At 40.1% G+C, this 21,281-nt stretch overlaps 1 protein-coding gene across 4 annotated transcripts in view; it reads left to right on the top strand.

The window, feature by feature from the left end:
• Window positions 1–20,413, top strand: part of LOC134208844 (E3 ubiquitin-protein ligase CBL-B-B) — a 256,622-nt gene extending 236,209 nt beyond the window's left edge. For 3 of the 4 annotated variants that reach the window (XM_062684788.1, XM_062684789.1, XM_062684787.1), the window contains exon 9: window positions 17,267–20,413. In XM_062684788.1, coding sequence (XP_062540772.1) covers window positions 17,267–19,144 — 1,878 coding nt within the window. In that variant the 3' untranslated portion in view covers window positions 19,145–20,413. The remainder of the gene's footprint in view (window positions 1–17,266) is intronic. The other variant, XM_062684790.1, reaches the window with a different exon arrangement.
• The last annotated feature ends 868 nt before the right edge of the window (window positions 20,414–21,281 follow it).

The raw sequence follows: 21,281 nt of genomic DNA on the forward strand, positions 1-21,281 counted from the left end.
ATCACGGCTTAAGCAAAGAACACACATGAAACGATATCCCTTGTTTTTTTTTTGCTTTTAACAAATACTAGGTGTAGTAACTCATTCCCGAAAAGACTTCTTAATCCATAGTACGAACAGATTAGTTCAAAAATAATTAGCGAAAGTAATAAACATAATATTCAAATGAATTACCCCATAAGATATTTATTCCTGTACTCAACAATAGATCACATTGTATTTTCCCCTTTTCCCTTCCCATCCGTGAACAGAGCAATGAGCGATTCACAATGCCTAGTATTAGTGACGTATTGAAGTGTTAGAAAAAAACACAACCGAGGAAAAATATACAACGAAATGAAAAATCTGTGAAACAGTGCAATTTTTGCGTTTTATTTTATTTCCATTATGACCATCACTACCACCAAGCTTGCATCACTCTTCTCATTACGGGTCCTAATCTAAATCACGGGATTGCATGATTTGTAACAATAGAGGTAATAAATCATAGAGGTGTCGCTGCTGTTTCCTTTGTTCTCATTCTCAAACATGGTGGGTAAATAACTGTCAAAACGTATTGATGTTTCGCCCAGTTACGAGAGCGACAATCTTCCTCTATGGTTTATTACCTCTATTTTTGTGACAGTGATATGAAAAATGTGTAGATTACGAGGCTCAAATTAAAAAGTGTTTAGATTTAAAATGCTTGGACTATCAGGAGCCTTTATGATAATTTCAATTCTCCTCAAGTGTCTCTAAATACAGTCGTGCATTCATAGGTGGTGCATAAAACAAACTGAAATGGCATCTCTTAGTTAAGATAAGAAAGAGTCAAAATAAATGTACGCCCCACTAAATAGTCAGAATCGATTGGATAAGTGTAATTTTGTTCATTTGATTTACCCCGCAGTTGGACCAATCAAAGCATTGGCCTGTGCAGGGGTTCATTAAATTACTTACCTAATAGACCTGTGCAGGCAGGAGTTTATCAAATTCACTTACCTAGTGGATTTGGACATTTAAGAGGGGTATTCACTTGAACTAAAGTTCATTTTGTGTTCATTATACGCCCGCTCAAACGTCAGAACTTCTTAGGGTCTGTCTTATTTGGAGAATTAAACTGAAATTAAACTTAAAAGTAACATTTCAATAAATATCAAATAACCCTGCTCGCAGAGCAAGATTACTTTTGACTTTTGAATCATTTTGCATCGATGTCTTTTTGGGATTGCTGGGTAGCACCAGCTATTCTTATGAGCGAGTTATTTGATAATTTTCGAACTGTCACTTTTAAGTTTCATTCTCCAAATGAGACAGAGCCTTAGAGGAGTTCATTTTTCGTTAGTCTTTTACTTATATCAATTTTCGCAGTGCTCTGGGGCTTTCGGGTGAAGCCAGAGTAAACGCGACGGTGTGATGCGACGTGAGAGTGCAATTTGACAGTTCATTGATAATAGTTGTTATTCTTTTACGTGAGTCGCTGTCGCTGTCAAATCGTATGGATTTTCCTTCTTTGACATTTAGCTCCCCTATCCTCGCCAGCAAAAGATGTTCCGGACAGCGACAATCTTTATCTGGTAACTAAAATATCTTTTGCTTACACTGATTCTGAATGATGCTTATGTTATTATATCGGCAACTTTCATTTATGTTCAACCCTTCTTGACGTGACTTGACGGGAGTGTTCACTTCTAAAGCTTTTTAATTCGATAACCAAGTCACCCACAGAGTGCAAACACGTGAGTTTCTCGTTGTTACTTTATTGAGAGGGTGTATTGAAGAGCTTTGAAGCTGTCCTCAAATCTAAAAAAATCAATTCTTGCGTTTTTCTTTTTTTTTTGTCTTTATTAACCCTTATGCGGCCAACAAAAAAAAAACACACGTGGATGGCCGTCAGGGTACCCGTGTTCCCATAAATTGATATTCTCATAACTTCAACAATTTTCAACCGATTTGGATAATTTTGACAGTTTTGGAAACAGAAACTCATATACTTTTTGCCCATCATCAAGGTTTACAGCTTATGCCCATGGTTCAGGGATTGAACTTATCATTTCATTATCATTTAGTATTCAGCCAATAACTCATTCCAATGATGGAATTCCAAAAAGTGTTGTATGGCGGACTTCTAGCGCTATTTCCCCTCTACAACTTTGTCTGAGGGTACATTGCTCTATGTCTAATATTTACTGAGTGAAACGCTAATATCACACAATATACTAAATGATAATAACACTTATTATCATTTAGTATATTAAGTGATACTAGCGTTTCACGCTGTATATATTAGACATAGAGCAATGTACCCTCAGACAAAGTTGTAGAGGGGAAATAGTGCTAGAAGTCCGCCATACAACACTTTTTGGAATTCCATCATTGGAATGAGTTATTGGCTGAATACTAAATGATAATGAAATCTCGCGTAACTTTTCAAAAGGACCTAAGTAACCTTTTTTTCATGAATTAATTTGAATAGCGCAATCAGCAGAAAAACATGAAAGCTTTTGATTGCAGTACTCAAATTAATTCATGAAAAAAATGTTACTTAGGTCCTTTTGAAAAGTTAAGCGAGAAATGATAAGTTCAATCCCTGCCATGGTTATACAGGAAATCTTTGAAGTAAGGCTTAAGAGTCTACACGCGTAACCAAAGGCCATTCAACCAGTTTCAAATATGCTACAAGCTCTTTGAACTTCTTAGAATTGAAGGTGTTCACAGTATATGCTTCGGGTAATGCAAAAATCCCTGAAATGAGGTCTTAGTCATCCGAGAAATCTCTGGAGTAAAACCTAAAGATCTACTCACGTAACCAAAGGCCTATTATGCAAATTCAAATACAATACATGCTCTTTGTGGTACTTAGCATAGAATGCGTTCACAGTATATGTTCCGAGTCATCCAAGAAATCTATTGAGTAAGGCCTTAAGGTCTACACTCGTAACCATGGGTCTATGGACCTGTCTCAAAAGTGGTACATGCTCTTTGTGTATCATGAAATCAAATGTGATCATTACATATGTTCTGCGCTATCGAAGAAATCTCTCGGATAAGTCCTCTGGCGCATTCATTGCATATGTTCATGGTCATCCAAGAAAACCCTGGAAAAGGCCAGGTCTACACGCGTAACCAGAGATCTTTTAGATTATTTCAAAACTGGTACATGCCCTTTGTGGTACATAGATTAGAACGCCTTTATTGCCTAAGTTCATGGTCATCCAAGAAAACCCTGGAAAAGGCCTTAAGATCTACACGCGTAACCAAAGATCCTTCAGATTTTATCAAAAGTGTTACATGCCCTTTGTAGTATATAGAATAGATTGCGTCCATTGCATATGTTTATGGTCTTCCAAGAAAATGCTACAATAGGCCTCAGGATCTTCACAGGTGACCAGATACCTTTCGGATTGTTTCAAAAGTGGCATACGCTCTTTGTGGTACATAGAATATACCGCTTTCATTGCATATGTTCATGATTATCCAAGAGAACACTTGAACAACACTCAAGAACTTCACGCGTAACCAGAGTTCTTTCGGCCTATTTGAATAGTTATACATGCCCTTTATGGTACGTAGAATAGAATGCACCCATTTTAAATGTTCATGGTCATCCAAGAAAACCCTGAAGTAAGGCATTAGGATATACACCAGAGATATATCAGCCTGTTTTAAATTTGATACATGCTTTTGGCAGGATATTTTGGCAGGTTACTAGTTCCTGCTTTTGGGGTCCATAAATAAAATGCGTTCATGGCATATGCTAATGGTCATCCTAAAAATTTATGGAGTAAGACTTCTAGGCTTACACGAATATCTAGAAGGTCTTAAAGGTCACTTCCTACGGAATCCAAGTTTCAAAGTGCTCGCGTTTTCGGGGGTACACCACTCGATACGGAAGCAACGCACAACTGTCATTTTTATTATTTCACGCATGCAGCAAAGCTTAATCAACAAAAATGACAATTGTGCGCCGCCTCCGTATCGATTGGTGTGCCCCCGAAAACGCGAGCACTTTGAAACTTGGATTCTGTGAGGAGTGTCCTTAATCTAATTTTAATATGGTACATGATCTTTTTTCCCGTTTTTTCCCTCACTTTCTCGGCGTGAAGTTGTATCGTTCCAATTCATTCACATTTTGCATTTCCCAAGAAAAAAACAACTTCATATTAGAGATATGAATAAAGTTTGTATACTACCTGGAACCAACAACAACAACAAGACAACAATAACTACTTGGAATGCTAATATATCAAGATGAGGTTTCACATCTTGTTTATCATTCAATAACTGCCCAGAGCGAATGACAACAACTTGAACTACTTGAAATGCAAACATATACCACTAGCCTTCCGTTCGTGGGTTGATCTGTAGATCATTCATATATGGAGTTCATAGACTACCTAATACCATGGCAAAAACAAAAACTACTAGGAATGCGTACATTCACTCAGATGAGGTTGACTCGATTTTGTCACTCCCAGATTTTGTCTACCCCTGATTTTACCTAACCCGATTTTATCGACCCAATTTGCCGCAAACAACAATGATTTTCATGAAATAACTTTCACTGGTTGATCCACAGACCTTGAATCTATGGAGTTCGTAGACTACCTGGAGCCCACGACAACAAGAACTACTTGGAATACAAACATATACCAAGAAGGGGTCACAAAACTTGTTTATTTTTCGATAACTGCCTCCATTACGAAGATTGATTCACAGACCTTGACTCTATGGAGTTCGTAGACTACCTGGAACCAATGACAACAAGAACTACTTAGAATACAAACAAATACCATGAAGGCGTCACACAACTTGTTTATTCTTCAATATTTGCCTCCGTTACCAAGGTCGAACCCCATACCTTGACTCTATGGAGTTCGTAGACTACCTGGAGTCTTCGACAACAAGAAGAACTACTTGGAATACACACATATACCAAGAAGGGGTCACGCAACTTGTTTATTCTTCGATAACTGCCTCCTTTGCGGAGATTGATCCGAAGATCTTGACTGTATGGAGTTCGTAGACTACCTGGAACTCACAACAACAAAAAGAACTACATGAAATACAAACATATATCAAGAAAGGGTCACAAAACTTGTCTATTCTTCAATAACTGCCTCCATTACGGAGGTTGATCCACCGACCTTGAATCTATGGAGTTCGTAGACTGCCTAGAGCCCACGACAACAACAAGAATTACTTGGAAGGGGTCACAAAACTTGTTTATTCTTCGATAACTGCCTCCATTAGGGAGATTGATTCGAAGACCTTGACAGTATGGAGTTCGTAGACTACCTGGAACTCATGACAACAACAGGAACTACTTGGAATACCAAGAAGGGGTCATGCAACTTGTTTATTCTCCGATAACTGCCTCCATTACGGAGATTGATCCGAAGATCTTGACAGTATGAAGTTTGTAGACTACCTGAAACTCACGACAACAACAAGAACTACATGAAATACAAACATATACCAAGAAGGGGTCACACAACTTGTTTATTCTTCGATAAACGCCTCCATTACAGAGATTGATCCGAAGACCTTGACTGTATGTAGCTCGTAGACTACCTGGAACTCACGACAACAACAAGAACTACATGAAATACAAACATATACCAAGAAGGGGTCACAAAACTTGTTTATTCTTCAATAACTGCCTCCATTACGGAGGTTGATCCACCGACCTTGAATCTATGGAGTTCGTAGACTACCTAGAGCCCACGACAACAACAAGAATTACTTGGAATACAAACATATGCCAAGAAGGGGTCACAAAACTTGTTTATTCTTCGATAACTGCCTCCATTACGGAGATTGATTCGAAGACCTTGACTGTATGGAGTTCGTAGACTACCTGGAACTCACGACAACAATAGGAACTACTTGGAATACAAACATACACCAAGAAGGGGTCATGCAACTTGTTTATTCTCCGATAACTGCCTCCATTACGGAGATTGATCCGAAGACCTTGAATTTATGGAGTTTGTAGACTACCTGAAACCAATGACAACAACAAGAATTACTTGGAATACAATCAAATACCAAGAAGGGGTCACAAAACTTGTTTAGTCTTCAGTAACTGCCTCCGTTACTGAGGTTGATCCACAGATCTTGACTCTATGGAGTTCGTAGACTACCTGGAGCCACGACAACAACAATAACTACTTGGAATACAAACATATACCAAGAAAAGGGTCACGCAACTTGTTTATTCTTCGATAACTGCCTCCATTACGGATATTGATCCGAAGACCTTGACTGTATGGAGTTCGTAGACTACCTGGAATCAATAACAGCAACAAGAACTACTTGGAATGCAAACATGTTTTGAGAAAAGATCATTGGATGACCCGGAACATATACTGTGAAAGCATTATATGCTAAGCACCATAAAGAGCATGTACCGTTTTTGAATTTCCACGATAGAACTTTAGTAACGTAAGCAGACCATAAGATCTTATTCAAGGGATTTTTTGGATGACTTAGGCCTTACTCCAGGGGTTTTTGGAGACCCAGAATATATACTGTGAACACCGACTATTCTAAGAAGCGCAATGAGCATGTAATATATTTGAAACTGGTTGATAGTCCTTCGGTTACGTGTGTAGACTCTTAAGCCTTACTTCAAAGATTTCTTGTATAACCATGGACAAAACCTGTAAACCTTGACAATGGGCAAAAAGTATATGAGTTTCTGATTCCAAAACTGTCAAAATTATCCAAATCGGCTGAAAATTGTTGAAGTTAAGAGAATATCAATTTATGAGAACACGGGTACCCTGTCGGCCATCCACGTGGTAAAAAAAAATTAAATGCCCCTCCCCACGTCCCTCCTCACTGTATCAACGTGATTCACAGATGCTACATTTTATGGAGTTCTTAGATGTCACCGAGTTTCAGCTTTCAGCTATAAAAATTCATTGAAATATCACCACTTGAAGTTGAAAAAGGAACACGGGTACCCCGTCGGCCGCATAAGGGTTAAGGAAATTTTCAGCCCTAGGCTGACTCGTCTCCAATTCTTGTGTTTCAATTCGCCATAATAATCATAAGGCGGTAACAATACTTCCGCCTTACCAACAAGCATTTGTTCCGAAGTTGGATTTTTCTCCAGATACAGGCAACTTTCCCAACTTCGGAAGTAGTGCGCTGGATTCGCCTAAAGATGCGCTTAACAACGCATTAATTAGTTTGACAAATAAAACTTCGGAAGAAAGTTCGGTTCGAAAGTCCCGACTTCCGAATTCTAACTTGGTGCTACGCCGTCAATATATAATAGACTCTGCTCCAAATGAAGTTGAAGAAGGTTTTGACATTTAGATAATTCGCCAAATGTTGAACGGCTAATTTTGTCGCCTACTGTTGAACGCATGTGCATTTCTTATGGGAGTTCAACAAAAGCGAAAAAAAAATAGTCGTTCAACATTTGGCGGTTTCCCCTATCATTGATTCTCTTCTAGATATACCCTTTATTTTTTCCCTTCTTCCACTTGCGAAAAAACACCGTGAACAGAACCACCAGACTAAAAACTGGACAAGCTATTATCGACACCCGCTTGCTTTATGGTCTCGAGCTAACGTGTCTTGCTTACCGAAATTTCGTCAACACTCGCCCGGTCCGGCTGCATACGTTGACGTTGGCATTCTCCCCTTCTGACATCGGGTTCTGATGGCTATTTGCCGCAAAGCCGCCTCTATTGCGGTTACCACTTTAGGAGAATTCAGGATCTCTGTCTTCGACGAAACTGACCGAATCCTAAAAAATGTTGCCAGAACCGATCTCTCCCCAGTGGCGCGGGTCCACTGGCACAAAGCGAGAAGCTGGCTAATGTCTCCTGCCAGGATCTACCACAACATTGCCACCCGGTTCAAAAGTTGAGAAAACACTGACGAGTTAAGAATATCTGTTCTAGAACTGTTAGGAACACGGCTCCGGAATCATAAGATCCGGTACAACGACGGACTTGTCTCCAGCCGCGGGGTCGGTTTTGGAGTCTCTGGACCCGGTCTAAATAGATCAGAGAATCTAGTCAGTCAGTGCAACATCGTCTCGGATGAAGCCGCCGCCATTTTTGCCACCGCTACGGTCCCGGCTAACAAGCCGATTGCCAGCCAGTGTCATCGCCGCCTTCCAGAGTAACACTCCCAAACATCCATGGATCCAAGGAATTCTCACTGGCATGGCGCCAAATACCAGCTTCGTCTAGATCCCTGGATATTTTGGCATCAGGGGTAATGTAGATGTCGTTTTCAGATTACGGACCGGCCAAACAAAGGTCTCTCACACTTCATCTGCAGATGTCCCAAATATGAGTATCCTAGGGAACTCTATAGAATCCCTGTTAGTATTCCGGACGCTCTAGCCGACGATGAAGACAAAGTGGCAGCTCTTTTCTCCTCTTTGAAGGACGCTGGGCTGTATAATCAAATCCCCAACACCCGAAGATTTTTCTTCGGGAACAAGGCCCTCTGCCGAGGCGAACGGGCATTCTTCGGATTTAAGTTCCACCCCCTCAGTGAACCACGCCTAGTTCAGCTGAGGGGGTCGCAAAAAGAATCTTTATTCGAGCAAGATGGGCTCCTCCGAAAAATTCGGGCTCTTAAAGAGTACAGTTTTTCAAAGTTTTTGATTATCGTACCCTGAGTAACAAACGTTTGTCATAACCTATTTTGATGGACTTTAATGGCCACCGGAGATCCCTCGGAGGATCCGGAACATCCGTGAAAGTGAAACTGAAACTCATTATAGAAGAGTGCGTTATTTTTTCACAGCTTTTGATTATCGTACTATGAGCAACAAACGGTTGTCGTGACCAACTTTGATGGACTTTAGTGGCCACTGGTATTCCCCCGGAAGATCCGGAACATGCGTAAAAGTGGTCAACATATGAGGCTCATCATAGAAGAGCGTGTTGTTTCCAAGGCTTTTCCTTATTGTTTTCTGAGTTACGAATGACTACGGTGACCCATTTCCATGGACATGAGTAGCCATCAGAGATTCACCGAAGGAATCTTCGTAAAAGTGATCAATTCATGGTCATCACACAGTCAAACCTCCATGAATTGAGGTTCCATGACTCGATATTGACTCATGGAAGCAAATTATATAATATTGAAAAATATTTTCTGGGTTCTGTAATGGACACTTGGATAGCTTTCCAAAGATTTTCTATTCCACTTCTCGATATTGCCATGAATCGATAGTCCCTTAAATATCGTCTTATGAAGGTTTGCGGTTACGGATTACGGTACTCCGGAAGATAAGAAATGTCCTTTAAAGTGGTGATTTCTTGACACTAAAGGATGCATTTTTAAAAACTTTTTGGTGTGCTTTGAGCAAGAAATAATTGTCGTGACCCAGCCTCATGTACCAGAGATGCCAATGGAGGTGCTCCGGAAGATCCAGAATAACCATAAATGTATTCAAATAATGGCACTCATCTTAAACGCAGGCATTTTTCTATGAAAAAATTATGATCGTGTTCTGAGTTACAAATAATTGTTGTGGCCGGAGATCATCCGGAAAAGCCGGAATAACTGTTAAATTGTTCAATTCATGAAATTCATTATAGGAAAACGCGATTTTTACAAAATTTTGTTGTCGTGTTCTAAGCAAGGAATCATTGACGTGACCCATTCTCACGAACCTGAGTGGACACCGAAGGTCCTTCAGAAGATCCGAAGCATAAGTAAAAGTGTTGATTTTATGGAAGCCATTCTAGTAGAACGATTTGTTTTCAAAATTTCTTGTTATCGTACTCTGAGCAAAAAATAATTCTCGTGGACCTTAGTAACCAGCGGAAAAAGTGATCCATTCATGAAACGCATTTTAGAAGCATGCCGATTTCCATTTTTAATTTTCGTATTTTAAGCAAGAACTGATTGTCTTGATCCATACGTATGGACTTGAATGGCCTCCTCCTTCGGTGGTCCTCCGAAATATCTGGGACATCCTTAAAAAACAGATTAATCCACCTTGCGTTGGTGATGCCTTTCTCGCAATTAGTTAAGACACCAACCTTATATGGGGCCTATATGGTTCGGTGTACCATTTTCTTCATAACTTTTAAACGCAATGACCGATCGTTATCAAATTCAATAGTGATCAACAAGGCTTTGTCCTCTGTCGAATAAAACTTGTTGCGAGAAAATCGGTTAAGGATTACTATACGAAAAGTTGTCTAATGTTTTCTTCAGATTTTGTGCACACACATACACACACACATACACACATACATACACACGGACAGACAGACATGTGCTCAGTTCGTCGAGCTGAGTCGATTGGTATATAACACTATGGGTCTCAGAGGCTTCTATAAAAAGTGCGTTTTCGGAGTGAAATGATAGCCTTTCGGTGCAACTTTGTTGTACGAGAAAGGCAAAAAGGCTTTATGAGATCCGGCCTAATATCCTGAATGGATCTTTTAATTAAGTTATTCAGTTGTACGATAATCGATACAGTCAAACCTCCATGAGTCTATGATGCGATATTGACTCAAGCTCAAGCAAATGATGCCATAATAAAACATATTTTCAGGGTTACAGCTACTCAAGGATTTTCTATTCCACATCTCGATATTTCCATAAGTCGACAGTCCCTTCAATATCGACTCATGGAGGTTGAACTGTAGCTTTAAAAAACGTGCTTTTCTATAATTAGTTTCATGAATTCACCACTTTTACGGATATTCCGGATTTTCCGGCACATGGGCCCATAAAAAAGGGTGACCAAAATCATTTGTTACTCAGAGTTCGATAAAAGACAGCTTAGTAATTAACCGCACTCTTCTTTTATGGGTTTCCCGAATCGACCATTTTCACGGATGTTCCGGATCTTATGGAGGATCACCACCATCATTTATTGCTCAGAATGCAATAATGAAAAGCTTTGAAAAACCGCGCTCTTTCATGATGTTTTTCACTGATTGATTATTTTTACGGGTGTTCCGGATCTTCCAGAGAACCTCCAGTGGCCACTCAGGTCCATTAGAATGTTACTCGTACGATAATCAATAGCTTTTGAAAAAACCGGGCTTTTTTAAGATGAGTTTCATCAATTTATCACTTTTACGGATGTTCCAGATGTTCTGGATCTTCCGGAGGACACAGGTCCACTAATATGGGTCACCACAATAATTATATGATTAATTTCATGAATTGAACACTTTTATGGACGTTCCAGCTCTTTGGAGAGACACTAGACCAAGGAATAACCAGGAATTGTGATGATCCATGTAAATAGACAATGGGTCCATTTTATTGGGATTTTTGCTACAAAAAATTGTGAGCATTTCCCTTCCCTCGGATATGTGATCTTGCCGCGATGGGTGGGCTTACGCCATTAGCACTGATATGGCAACCAAAGACGTGGTATCACATGTTGATTATTTTTGTTCAATGCCTCGTCACAATTTTGCATTGACGCACTGATTTTACGGATGTCCATGTGAACCAACGGACATCGTGTCTTGGAGCTTGCGATAGTAATGCAGTGAGGTGGGCCTCTTTCCTCAGTAATATTGAAGTGAGATCTCCCCCTTTTTTGCAATACTTTTCTGATGTGTTTTTTGATTATGATGAGTCGTAGCTACCCTTGAATCTAGCTAAATAGGTTTATATAGAGAAAATGTAATCAAGTTTATCGACATTAATAGGAAATTGACATTAAAGTGATTATACAATCAAGCCAAATGGTGAATTTCAAATTCACCACTCGGTTTCTACTCCTGTAATGAAAAGTTCAAATCTGGCGTAATATTTTTCGTACAAAGCTGAAATTAAAGTCGATTGTTTAGCATTAGTACACAAACGATCTACGGATGTTTCATCTCCATGGGCGTTGTGGTTCTCTCAATTCATGCTCTTGAAAAATCACTAGAAAAAACACGTGGTTTCCAAGATGGCTGATTTGTGGCTTTGTTGTATAACCACCTTAATAGGATTCACTGAGTACAAGTTTTTTTTGTTCAAAACTAGGAGCGTGGCGTCTCTCTCATTTTGTTAAGTCTCAAATTAAAGAGGCATAATATAAAATACCACACATAACATATATGGTATACAAACAATCTAATAATGGCTTCACTCTCGATAAATTTTATTAACAGATAGGGAATAGGCGTGATGAAGATTTATTTTGCCACCGAAAAATGAATCCTATAGCTGACCACGACTTATATAATGATAGTTATTTTACACTTGCTTGTAAGGATTTAAGACAATTAGAAACGGTAGGGCAAATTTTATTATCTTCGCTCAACTTTTAAGCGATTCTTTTTAAAACCTTTAGATTAGGTTTTTCGTTTATGTGGAAACGGCCCTGGGAGATTAGTATTAGACAAATAAAATGAAGGAACGACGCAACATAATCTACATTGAGTATCGACTTAAACTGAATTACGTAGAGAACACAAAAAACTAAGAAAGACAATGTGATAGGTGAATTAAACAAGTTAAAACAAAATGACATCTTACGAAATATTAGACAAAATTAGAAGTAAACTTACTATTTGACTATTAAAACTTGTAATATCAGACATCACTGCAATTTGTAGAAGACATAACGGTAGGTACAATTCTCCAAACTACTTCTTTAACCGCATCAAGACAAGGGAAGCTCTTAGATTAATATTTCGATTCATTATAACATAACTTGTATAAACACCATCAGAATAATATCCCCAATTTAAGTGTTACTTGGAGGTGGCAATAGTATCACCCGTTGTCAACATAGACTGCTATTAGATATTAAATGTCGGCTCCAAGAAACTCTAAACACAATTTTATATTTAAATTCTCTACAAATTTCTTGTGTCTTTAGAGCTTCCGTTATTTGTTTGGTTAATTATTGACAGGTTGACGATAAATAGTCTGAAGGAAAAAGGGAAATCTATACAAAAACAGAAATTTTGAGATTCTACTAGCTTCTACAATACTCAAACAAATAAGTGTTCAAGCGGTCAACATAGACTAGTTCTTCTAAGTATTGGTCCTAGTAGAGGCAAAATTGTTGTTCGGGTCCAGTCTTGACAATTTAAGCTACCATGTAGCTCCAGCTGGATACCCAAAAAAAATTGTGAGCATTCCCAAAATTACCCTTAGCAAGGCAAAAAATCACGTCAAAAATTGGCCTCAGAATCTAGGTATGTTTATTCAAAACTGATTACTGAAAACCAGAATTACCAAATTTCAACAATCAGTCCGTAACGAAATCCGCGATATCCATACTTCAATTTGATTAAAAAAGATTGAAAATTGGTTCGAAAATGAACTTTTGGGACCGAATTGAAGTTGGGGTCGTTTTTGACCCAATGCACAATGTGTCACTTTTATTGTTGTGGCGTTCCTAGAGGTCGCTGAATTCTGGTCACCACCCACAATTTTTTGTTTCCAAACATGTGAAAAAGTCAGAAATCTCATTTCGTTACAAAACTACAACGTTTTTAAATAGTCTCTGGGTCAAAATAGACCACAATGCACTTGGAAGGCTAATCAAATACGAGTATCTGAATCGAGAGATCTAACTAAATCCAGAAGTTCCTTCAAACCACAGTAAACACTTCTTTACCGGATATTGAATGAACCATTGTGAATATCGAGTTATAGAAGTAACATTTTGAAATTAGTTGGAAGAAATTGACCGGAGTAGCCAAGGTTTGCAGAACGCATTGAGATTTCTTTTCTGTCTCGATAGACCAATTCTAAAATAAGATTAAGTCGATCATCGAACAAACCCACTCCACAGTTCAATTTTCCCTAATGCGACCATCCTATCCAACAGCGGTTCCTACCAACGACCAACAAACTTCAGAGTTTTACTATATTCACCTAACTATAGGTTCAGCAGCGAACCAACGAGCGACCCGATTTTTTCGTACTTGCGTGTAGAGATGTCGCAAATTAATCGATTATTTCGATTAATCGATTCATCGTTGTGATAATCGATTAATTTTGAATCGATTATTACCCAACGATTAATCGATTCAATAATCGAGATGAATCGTGAGTAATCGATTAGTTACTAATCGATTAATCAGAATTTTACGACATCATAAGGATGTCGAAAATTAATTGATTATTTCGATTAATCGATTCATCGTTGTGATAATCGATTAATTTTGAATCGATTACTATACAATGATTAATCGATTCAATAATCGACAAGAATCAAGAGTAATCGATTAGTAACTAATCGATTAATCGGGATTTTACGACATCTCTACTTGCGTGGGTTCATTTTCCAGAAATTTTCAAAAACTCCTCCACCTACACCCTCTTTGTGATACACTTTATAGACCTCCGTACAGAACTAGTCAAATAGCCAAAGAGGATTTTCGCAAACCATAGCTTGAGCTTGATTGACCGCCCGTAGTTTTTTTTTACTTTCTTATGGGTCCTGTACTGCCCATGATCGCATCATTGTAACACTCGCATTGTTGTTCATTGCGAATCGTTCAGAAAGCTCAAGAAATCAACTGCATCCAATCCCGCAACAGTAAAATAGGCTTTATTATCTTACTTATCTGTGGTAAGCTGGAAATAATTAGGTTTGTGGGGAGAATTGATAAAGTATTTACAAAATCAATCAAAATGCAAATGTTACAAATTTGCGATCATGGGCAGTGTACATCCCCGGTGATGCAAAGGGCCGCTTGAAAGATCTTCATCTTGAGCAATGTCCAGCTATCGCTTTAACCTGTTGCCAGGTTCGATTTGGTTCAACATCTTTTATTGCTTAATTGAGGCTGGGTCTGCTTCTGCTGCAATGTCCCGCTTGGTTCCAGTCTAATGCTTGTTTACAGATTTCGTTCCCGCCCCTACGTAAGCTGTTGCCGACCTACCCCCACTTCCGATCCCAAATTTCTGTTGCTATCGGCCTCTGGTGACAACGACAATGGAGCTCGTTGTTTGAGATTCAGTTGGGAGGCCATCATGCCCGAATAATGTACCGCAGGCATCTGTTGATGCACACCTGCTACCTTTGAGTGTTCCCCATTGATACAAACCATGTTTCGCTAGCGTATAATAGTTCAGATTTCACGTTAGAGTGAAAGATTCGGATTTTGGTGCGTTCACTTATCTGCCTGTTATTCCAGATATTTCTTAAACTCGCAAATGCAGCTTTCTTTCTTGGAACCGCAGTCTGACGTTATTTGGCTACCAACATATTGGAAGCTTTCAACATTCTCCACTACTTGCCAGCTACTGTAAAACTGGAAATGGTCGCCATGTTTACATCCAACGATTTGGTTTTGTTGACGTTGATGACTAAACCTGACGGAACGCTCGGCAAGGTCGTTGACCTTAGTCTGCATATCAGAGGTCCGTTGAGCAAGGAGTACAATCCAATCTGCCAATTCGAAGTCGTTTAGGTGCTCCATGGTTATAGGCTGCCATAGCAGACCGCGGTTTGGTTCACGGTTAATCGCACCTACCAGAATCTCGTCAATTACGATGAGGAACAGTAGTGATGATAGAATACATCCTTGCCTCGCACCAGCTACGACACGGATAGGGTCGGACAATATGTGCAGCACTCTACACGAAAAGGTCACCCTTGCGTCTCTGGGCGCCCCACACGTTCTCGTGATTGAGACGGTCGAACGCATTTTCAATGAATACCAAGCAAAGGGACTCTTGGAATTCGTGGACCTGCTCCAGAATGATACGGAGCGTGACAATACTCGAGCAGGAGAAATTAACTCAATAATATCTCATTCTGTTATTGATACCATACTCTGTTATGAACTAGCCTTGCATAAGAGGTAAAATACCAAAGGAATAAAACCAAAAATTAATATGCAATGCATCAGGGCATCGCACAGAAGTGAATAAGAGGGCGGTCCATAAAAAAATTGAAAAAAGTTTTTCCCATACTATTTTGAGCCACCCTGTGGCACTTTGGGTAGGGGGAGGTGGTTGGTATACGATGGTATACTCGCACTGGATTAATTTTCAATAACATCAAATGAATATGTTATGCAAATCTAAAATACTCCCTAACCGAATTGATAGCTGCCATCCTTCTACGCTCCCACTACTACCGTGCTAGCCGGCATAATCACAGTCAATCAATTTAAAAGGGCTGTGATGGGGATTACGGGATTCAACCGTGTTTAATAGCAGTTGTAGAAGCAGTTGAAGTGCACCGAAAATTGGAAGCTTTAAGAATATCCAATGCCAACCGAAACCCACACGCAGAAGAGATTGACTTTTCGGTCGCACAAATCGATTCACAAGTGCCTCGTCATCGTGCTTTCGTGGGCTCGTCGAATTTGCCTTTCTCCTGATGGACCCCTTTCCAGCACCTACGCATATTTTTCGATATTCAATTTGCATATAGGGGGAGGTTGGCAATAAACGGCAAGGGTACATTATTTCATTCATGATAATACTAAGCGTCGAGGCGGAAATGTCCCAGTAGATGAAATTCCAACAAAGAAATAGAAGGAATTATGTTTGCTTCCGGTAAACTTATGAAAGTAGAGCGTAGTGAAGAAAGCATCACGTAATCCGTAATCCTTCAGTATTTTTTTTTACATATGTGAATACGACGTGGAGGCGCGTGATACATTGTAAGTTAATTTAGCAAAACCGAATGATGTCTAATAGGTTAATACACATGCGGAAAATCCAAGTGAAACTCGTAATAAATTCGTTAGAATTTGAACTTATACCCGAATATATTTAAACAAATTTAAAACATGTTGGCATTAACTGGCGGGATTTAGATATGATTTAAGTGGAACGTTTCACGTAACTAAAAAGCCACTTAACTCATGGACTTGACTGACGATGATATGAATTAAATCCTCGGCAAATATTCATTACTCCGTTTACATTTTATGGAGTGTTCAACAATAGACGATGGCGTTGTAAAATTAAAAAGGATATTTGAAAGAGCATTGAATGAAATAAATCAAGGCAGGTATGACAAAATGGAACAAATTAGGTGAGTAACAGTAAGCAACATGATTTTTAGAGCGAGGAATGAAGAAAAACTATTTAATACATCCATATGTTCCTTATTGGGTTAAATATAAATTAAATTCTAACGTTACGATTAAATTCATACCATTGTTGTTTTGCTTGTCTTTTGTGAGCGTTTTATATGTTTGATATGTTGTGCAATTGTGTTCCGGCATGCTTAATCGTGTTTCGTTTGCCTGAAGGTAGATATTGAAAACAAAAATATGCTTCCAAAATCACACATTGTTGATGCCATTGTTAAATTGTAATATTTTCTCTCTCTTTTCATCTTCAAACTGCACCAACGTAGGACGATTTTAATATTGCCACTTCGTCACTTCACGCGCTGAGCAATAGTATGACACTGGCACGTAATGAAAAGCAAAGCCCCCACTCTTCACCGCGGTTGCCTCGGCGCCAACCCAACCCCACCGCACCGGTGCTAACAAGTAACGATATTTACGCAGGCGGTCCCTCCCTCCAGTCCCAGTCCAGCAGCTGTAGTTACGCGTCAACCTCATCCAGTTCATCTACCAGTGGTTGTGGTGGTAGTGGTAGCAACAGCGGTAACGGACAACAGATGACAGCACTGGTGACGACACCGGCCGCGATAGCAGCAGCCGCAGCCGCATCGGCCCCACCAATTGCCGCCACCGCAACGCATACAGTCAACGGGAATCTTGTCACGCACACTAACATCTCCTTGAACAATAACAGTCACTGTAGTAATATGTGCACAGCTGGTGGTGGTAACAACGGAACTAGCGGGACCCCAAGTCATAACCTTGTCAAATGTAACAAGTCCTCATCTTCGTCTTTCCTACCGCAGACACAAACCAACGTCGTCACGGCGGTCAGTGCACACTCGCAGCAACTGCAACAAAATCGACTAAGCGCGCCGGCAAGTTCATCTGCAGTGTCAACTAGCGGTACCAATCCCAGCAGCTATTTAATGTACCGAGCACTCAGCAAAGCACTCTCCTCAGAAAGCCAGTCGTCAAGTTCTATGGAGTCAATCTATCAGCCTGTACCTCCTCCTCTACCCCCTAGAAAATCCTCTCCAGGAATCCTCTCCTCCGCACCATCATCCGAATCCAACCGACTAAAAACGTCTAATCCACGGTGCCAGTCATCGCAGCTGCTGGCAGCACGCAATACTCAGAACCAAATAAATTCAGCATCTAGTCTATGCAACCTGTCCAATCAGGTCGCCACAAGCCTTAACCTCAGTCGGAGCTCAGAGAACCTTTCGAGTGCTACCCGTATCGATAATCACGTTCCTAAAACCAATCCTCCCCCTGTCCCAAAGCACCAAACTCCCATCGACCCCTGCCCTTGCGGTAACACCACCGCTGCTCCCAAACCACCTGAACCCGATCCCTTTAGCCAAGAAGATCTGGACAAGGTAATTGTTGGCCCTGCTGAAACCATAGTCGGAATCATTGACACTCGACCACTGGAAGCCCGTCAGCCCATCATCCTCAAGGTAGATGACAAAACTGATCACAATCTAGTCCTCACGAGTACCAGTAACGTGTATCAGTTCAAGCCGACCTCAATCAGTACCAACATCAACGGAATTCTTACCAATGAGGTAACAATTTTTCAAACAGCCCAGCCCATCCACCCGCAGCTGTTCCATACCCCAAAGCAGCCGCAGCCTCAGCCGAGACATCAACAGCAGGCCCAATCCTGCGGGACCACCCAAAGCCCCAACCCGCAACACCAACGGCATCAATCGCTACCGGCGAACAACGCCACAATCAACGCCAAGGTTACTCCGCAGCCACCATCCAAGTCGATCACCACCTCCCAGTTGTCAGCGGCCCTAGCCGCAGCCGCCGCCAAAACCGGCTGCACCAATCCGCTTCTCTACGAGAACGTCAACCTCAGTTCGGTGGCCGCCAGCGTAGCGGATTGCAACGGGTCCAGCACCACCAGCAACAACAACCACCTGAGCAGCAGTGCCGTGGCTGCGGCAATGGCTGCAGCCGGCAGTGGCGCAGCCAACAACAACAATACGAACGTTCCCTACGAAAACATCAACCTGGAGTACATCGCCCGGTTGATGCAGGAGGGCTACTCGAAGGAGAACGTCATCACGGCGCTGGGCATTTCCCGTAACAACATCGAGATGGCGTGCGACATTCTGCACGAGTTTGTCAGTAAAAGCGGAGGCGGGGGTTGAAGGCTTCGATAAAAAAAACGCAATAAATATCACACGTGTAAGGAAATTATAAGGAAACGGTCGCCTAGCGGCCAACAGAAACGAAATAGACTGGTAGACGGGCGGGAAGAAGCAATGGATGAGAGCTGCGTGGTTCTTCGGAGTCTAATTTATTTTCTATGTAGGTAGAGCGAGATGTGTGCGATGGTAGTGTGGAAGAAGAAGCGAGAGAGCGCTTGTTTGATAGTACTAAAAAATAGTAGTTGAAAACAATCATCTATAGCAATAAATTGCAGTTCATAGCAGTGGAGGGAGGAGAACAGAAACAGTTTCTGTAGCATCTTTCGGTGTTTTCGGTGTAAATAGTTAGTGTGTGATGATGACTGCAGAGGTACATATATATTATATACAACACACCTAAAAACAGCGCATCTACATATATAAGCATCTTGTGAGAAGTGAAGCTTTGTTTTAGTTCCTTACTAGCAGCTAATTGAATTTATCAGAAGTATAATGAAGTAAAACTCTGTATAGACTTATTATTAGGGGAAAGTATACTCAAAGCAAATGCGAGGTGTATCGAATAGAGTAGAATAATCACGATCAGAAGCAGACTTCAAGCACGGGTTTCCGTTAATTTTTATTCGAGTTGTTTTGTTATATGGTATCATTGTTGAAATTGAGGAAAATAAGACCATTCTTCAGTGAATCGAGATCAGGATCAGAGTTGGTGGAATTCGCTCTCAATTAACACTGAGTGAATAAATCAGAAAATTTTCAATTATTCGGGATGCTCATGCGCATTTGCGGTTCACGATCTCAGAAATCGACTGGTGACTGGTGCTAGTAGATTGAATGAAAAAAATCCGAGATAATTTGGTCACAAAATAGGAGGGTTTCATCGCTTTCGAATTTCCTACGACGTTAAAGTCATATGTGGCAATATGCAAGTTTCTTGTTCATTTATGTTAAAATACTAAGATTTTTCGACAATCTGATAGGGGAACGGTTCGCCACTTCATCTCATAGCTCCTATTTCAATCCCATCAAAAACAAAGCAATGGAAAGGAATTTGGTTTGTTTATTATTTTTGTGATTTTTTTCAGCAGTGAGCACGCATGTTGACAAAAAGAAGCGACGAATTTGGTGCCGTATTTCTTCGTTTAGCGATGAGATGGAAATATGTACAGTGAGATGGAGATCGGAACATTTCCCCTATGTTAATATCACCTTGAGTAGAGGTGTGCACCGATCTCGCAATCATCAGCGGCGGTGAAGGCAGAGTGAATCGGCCCGACATTTTTTATTAGATTGCAAGGATGTTATCGATCATTTAGTAATCTGCCTTCGATCATTCAGTAGTTTGTCAATAGCTCATTCCAGAGGCTAAATTTCAAAATGTGTTGTATGGTGGACTTCTAGTGCAATGGTTTATCTACAACTCTTCCTAACAGTTCGTTGTTTGTATTTCACTAATAACGGAGCTATATCGCTAGTAGCAGTAACTTAGACTAAATGATTACATATTTTGTTATCATTTAGTATGAGTATAGCAACTAGCACCGTAACTCCTTTAATAGTGGAATTCGACCATCGGCCTGTTAAGAAGAGTTGTAGAAAAACCTTCGCACTAAAAGTCCACCATACAATAAATTTTGAATTTAGGCCTCTGAAATGAGTTATTGACAAACTACCAAATGATCGAACGCAGATTACTAGATGATCGACAACATCCTTGTTAGATTGAAACCCGGTAAAAATACGATTTTCCGGACTTCTCGGAAAAAAAAATAATAAAGTTTTCCGGAGAAATGAAATTTATATGCGGTCTCTAATATGCAGTTATTGATTTTTTTTCTCACAGAAAATCTTCAAAATTTTCTCAAGAAAATTTCTGTAATCTCTTTGCAAAACGCTGTGGAAATTCTTCAGGAAACTTTTTGTAATTTCCTCAAGATAATCATTGAAATTGGAAATTTCCTCGTGAAACGCTTTCAAACTCCTTTCCGGATTCGGGAAATTTTCCGAAACTTAATCGGCAAATTCTTTGGAATATCTTTGAAAAACTGTTCGCAATTTCCTCGTGAAACGCTCATAAAGTTCCTCGAGAAAATCTTCCAAAATTCTTTGTAGAACTCAAAATTTCCTCAGGAAACGC

The sequence above is a fragment of the Armigeres subalbatus genome, chromosome 2, assembly GCF_024139115.2.
Source record: "Armigeres subalbatus isolate Guangzhou_Male chromosome 2, GZ_Asu_2, whole genome shotgun sequence".
NCBI lineage: Eukaryota > Metazoa > Arthropoda > Insecta > Diptera > Culicidae > Armigeres > Armigeres subalbatus.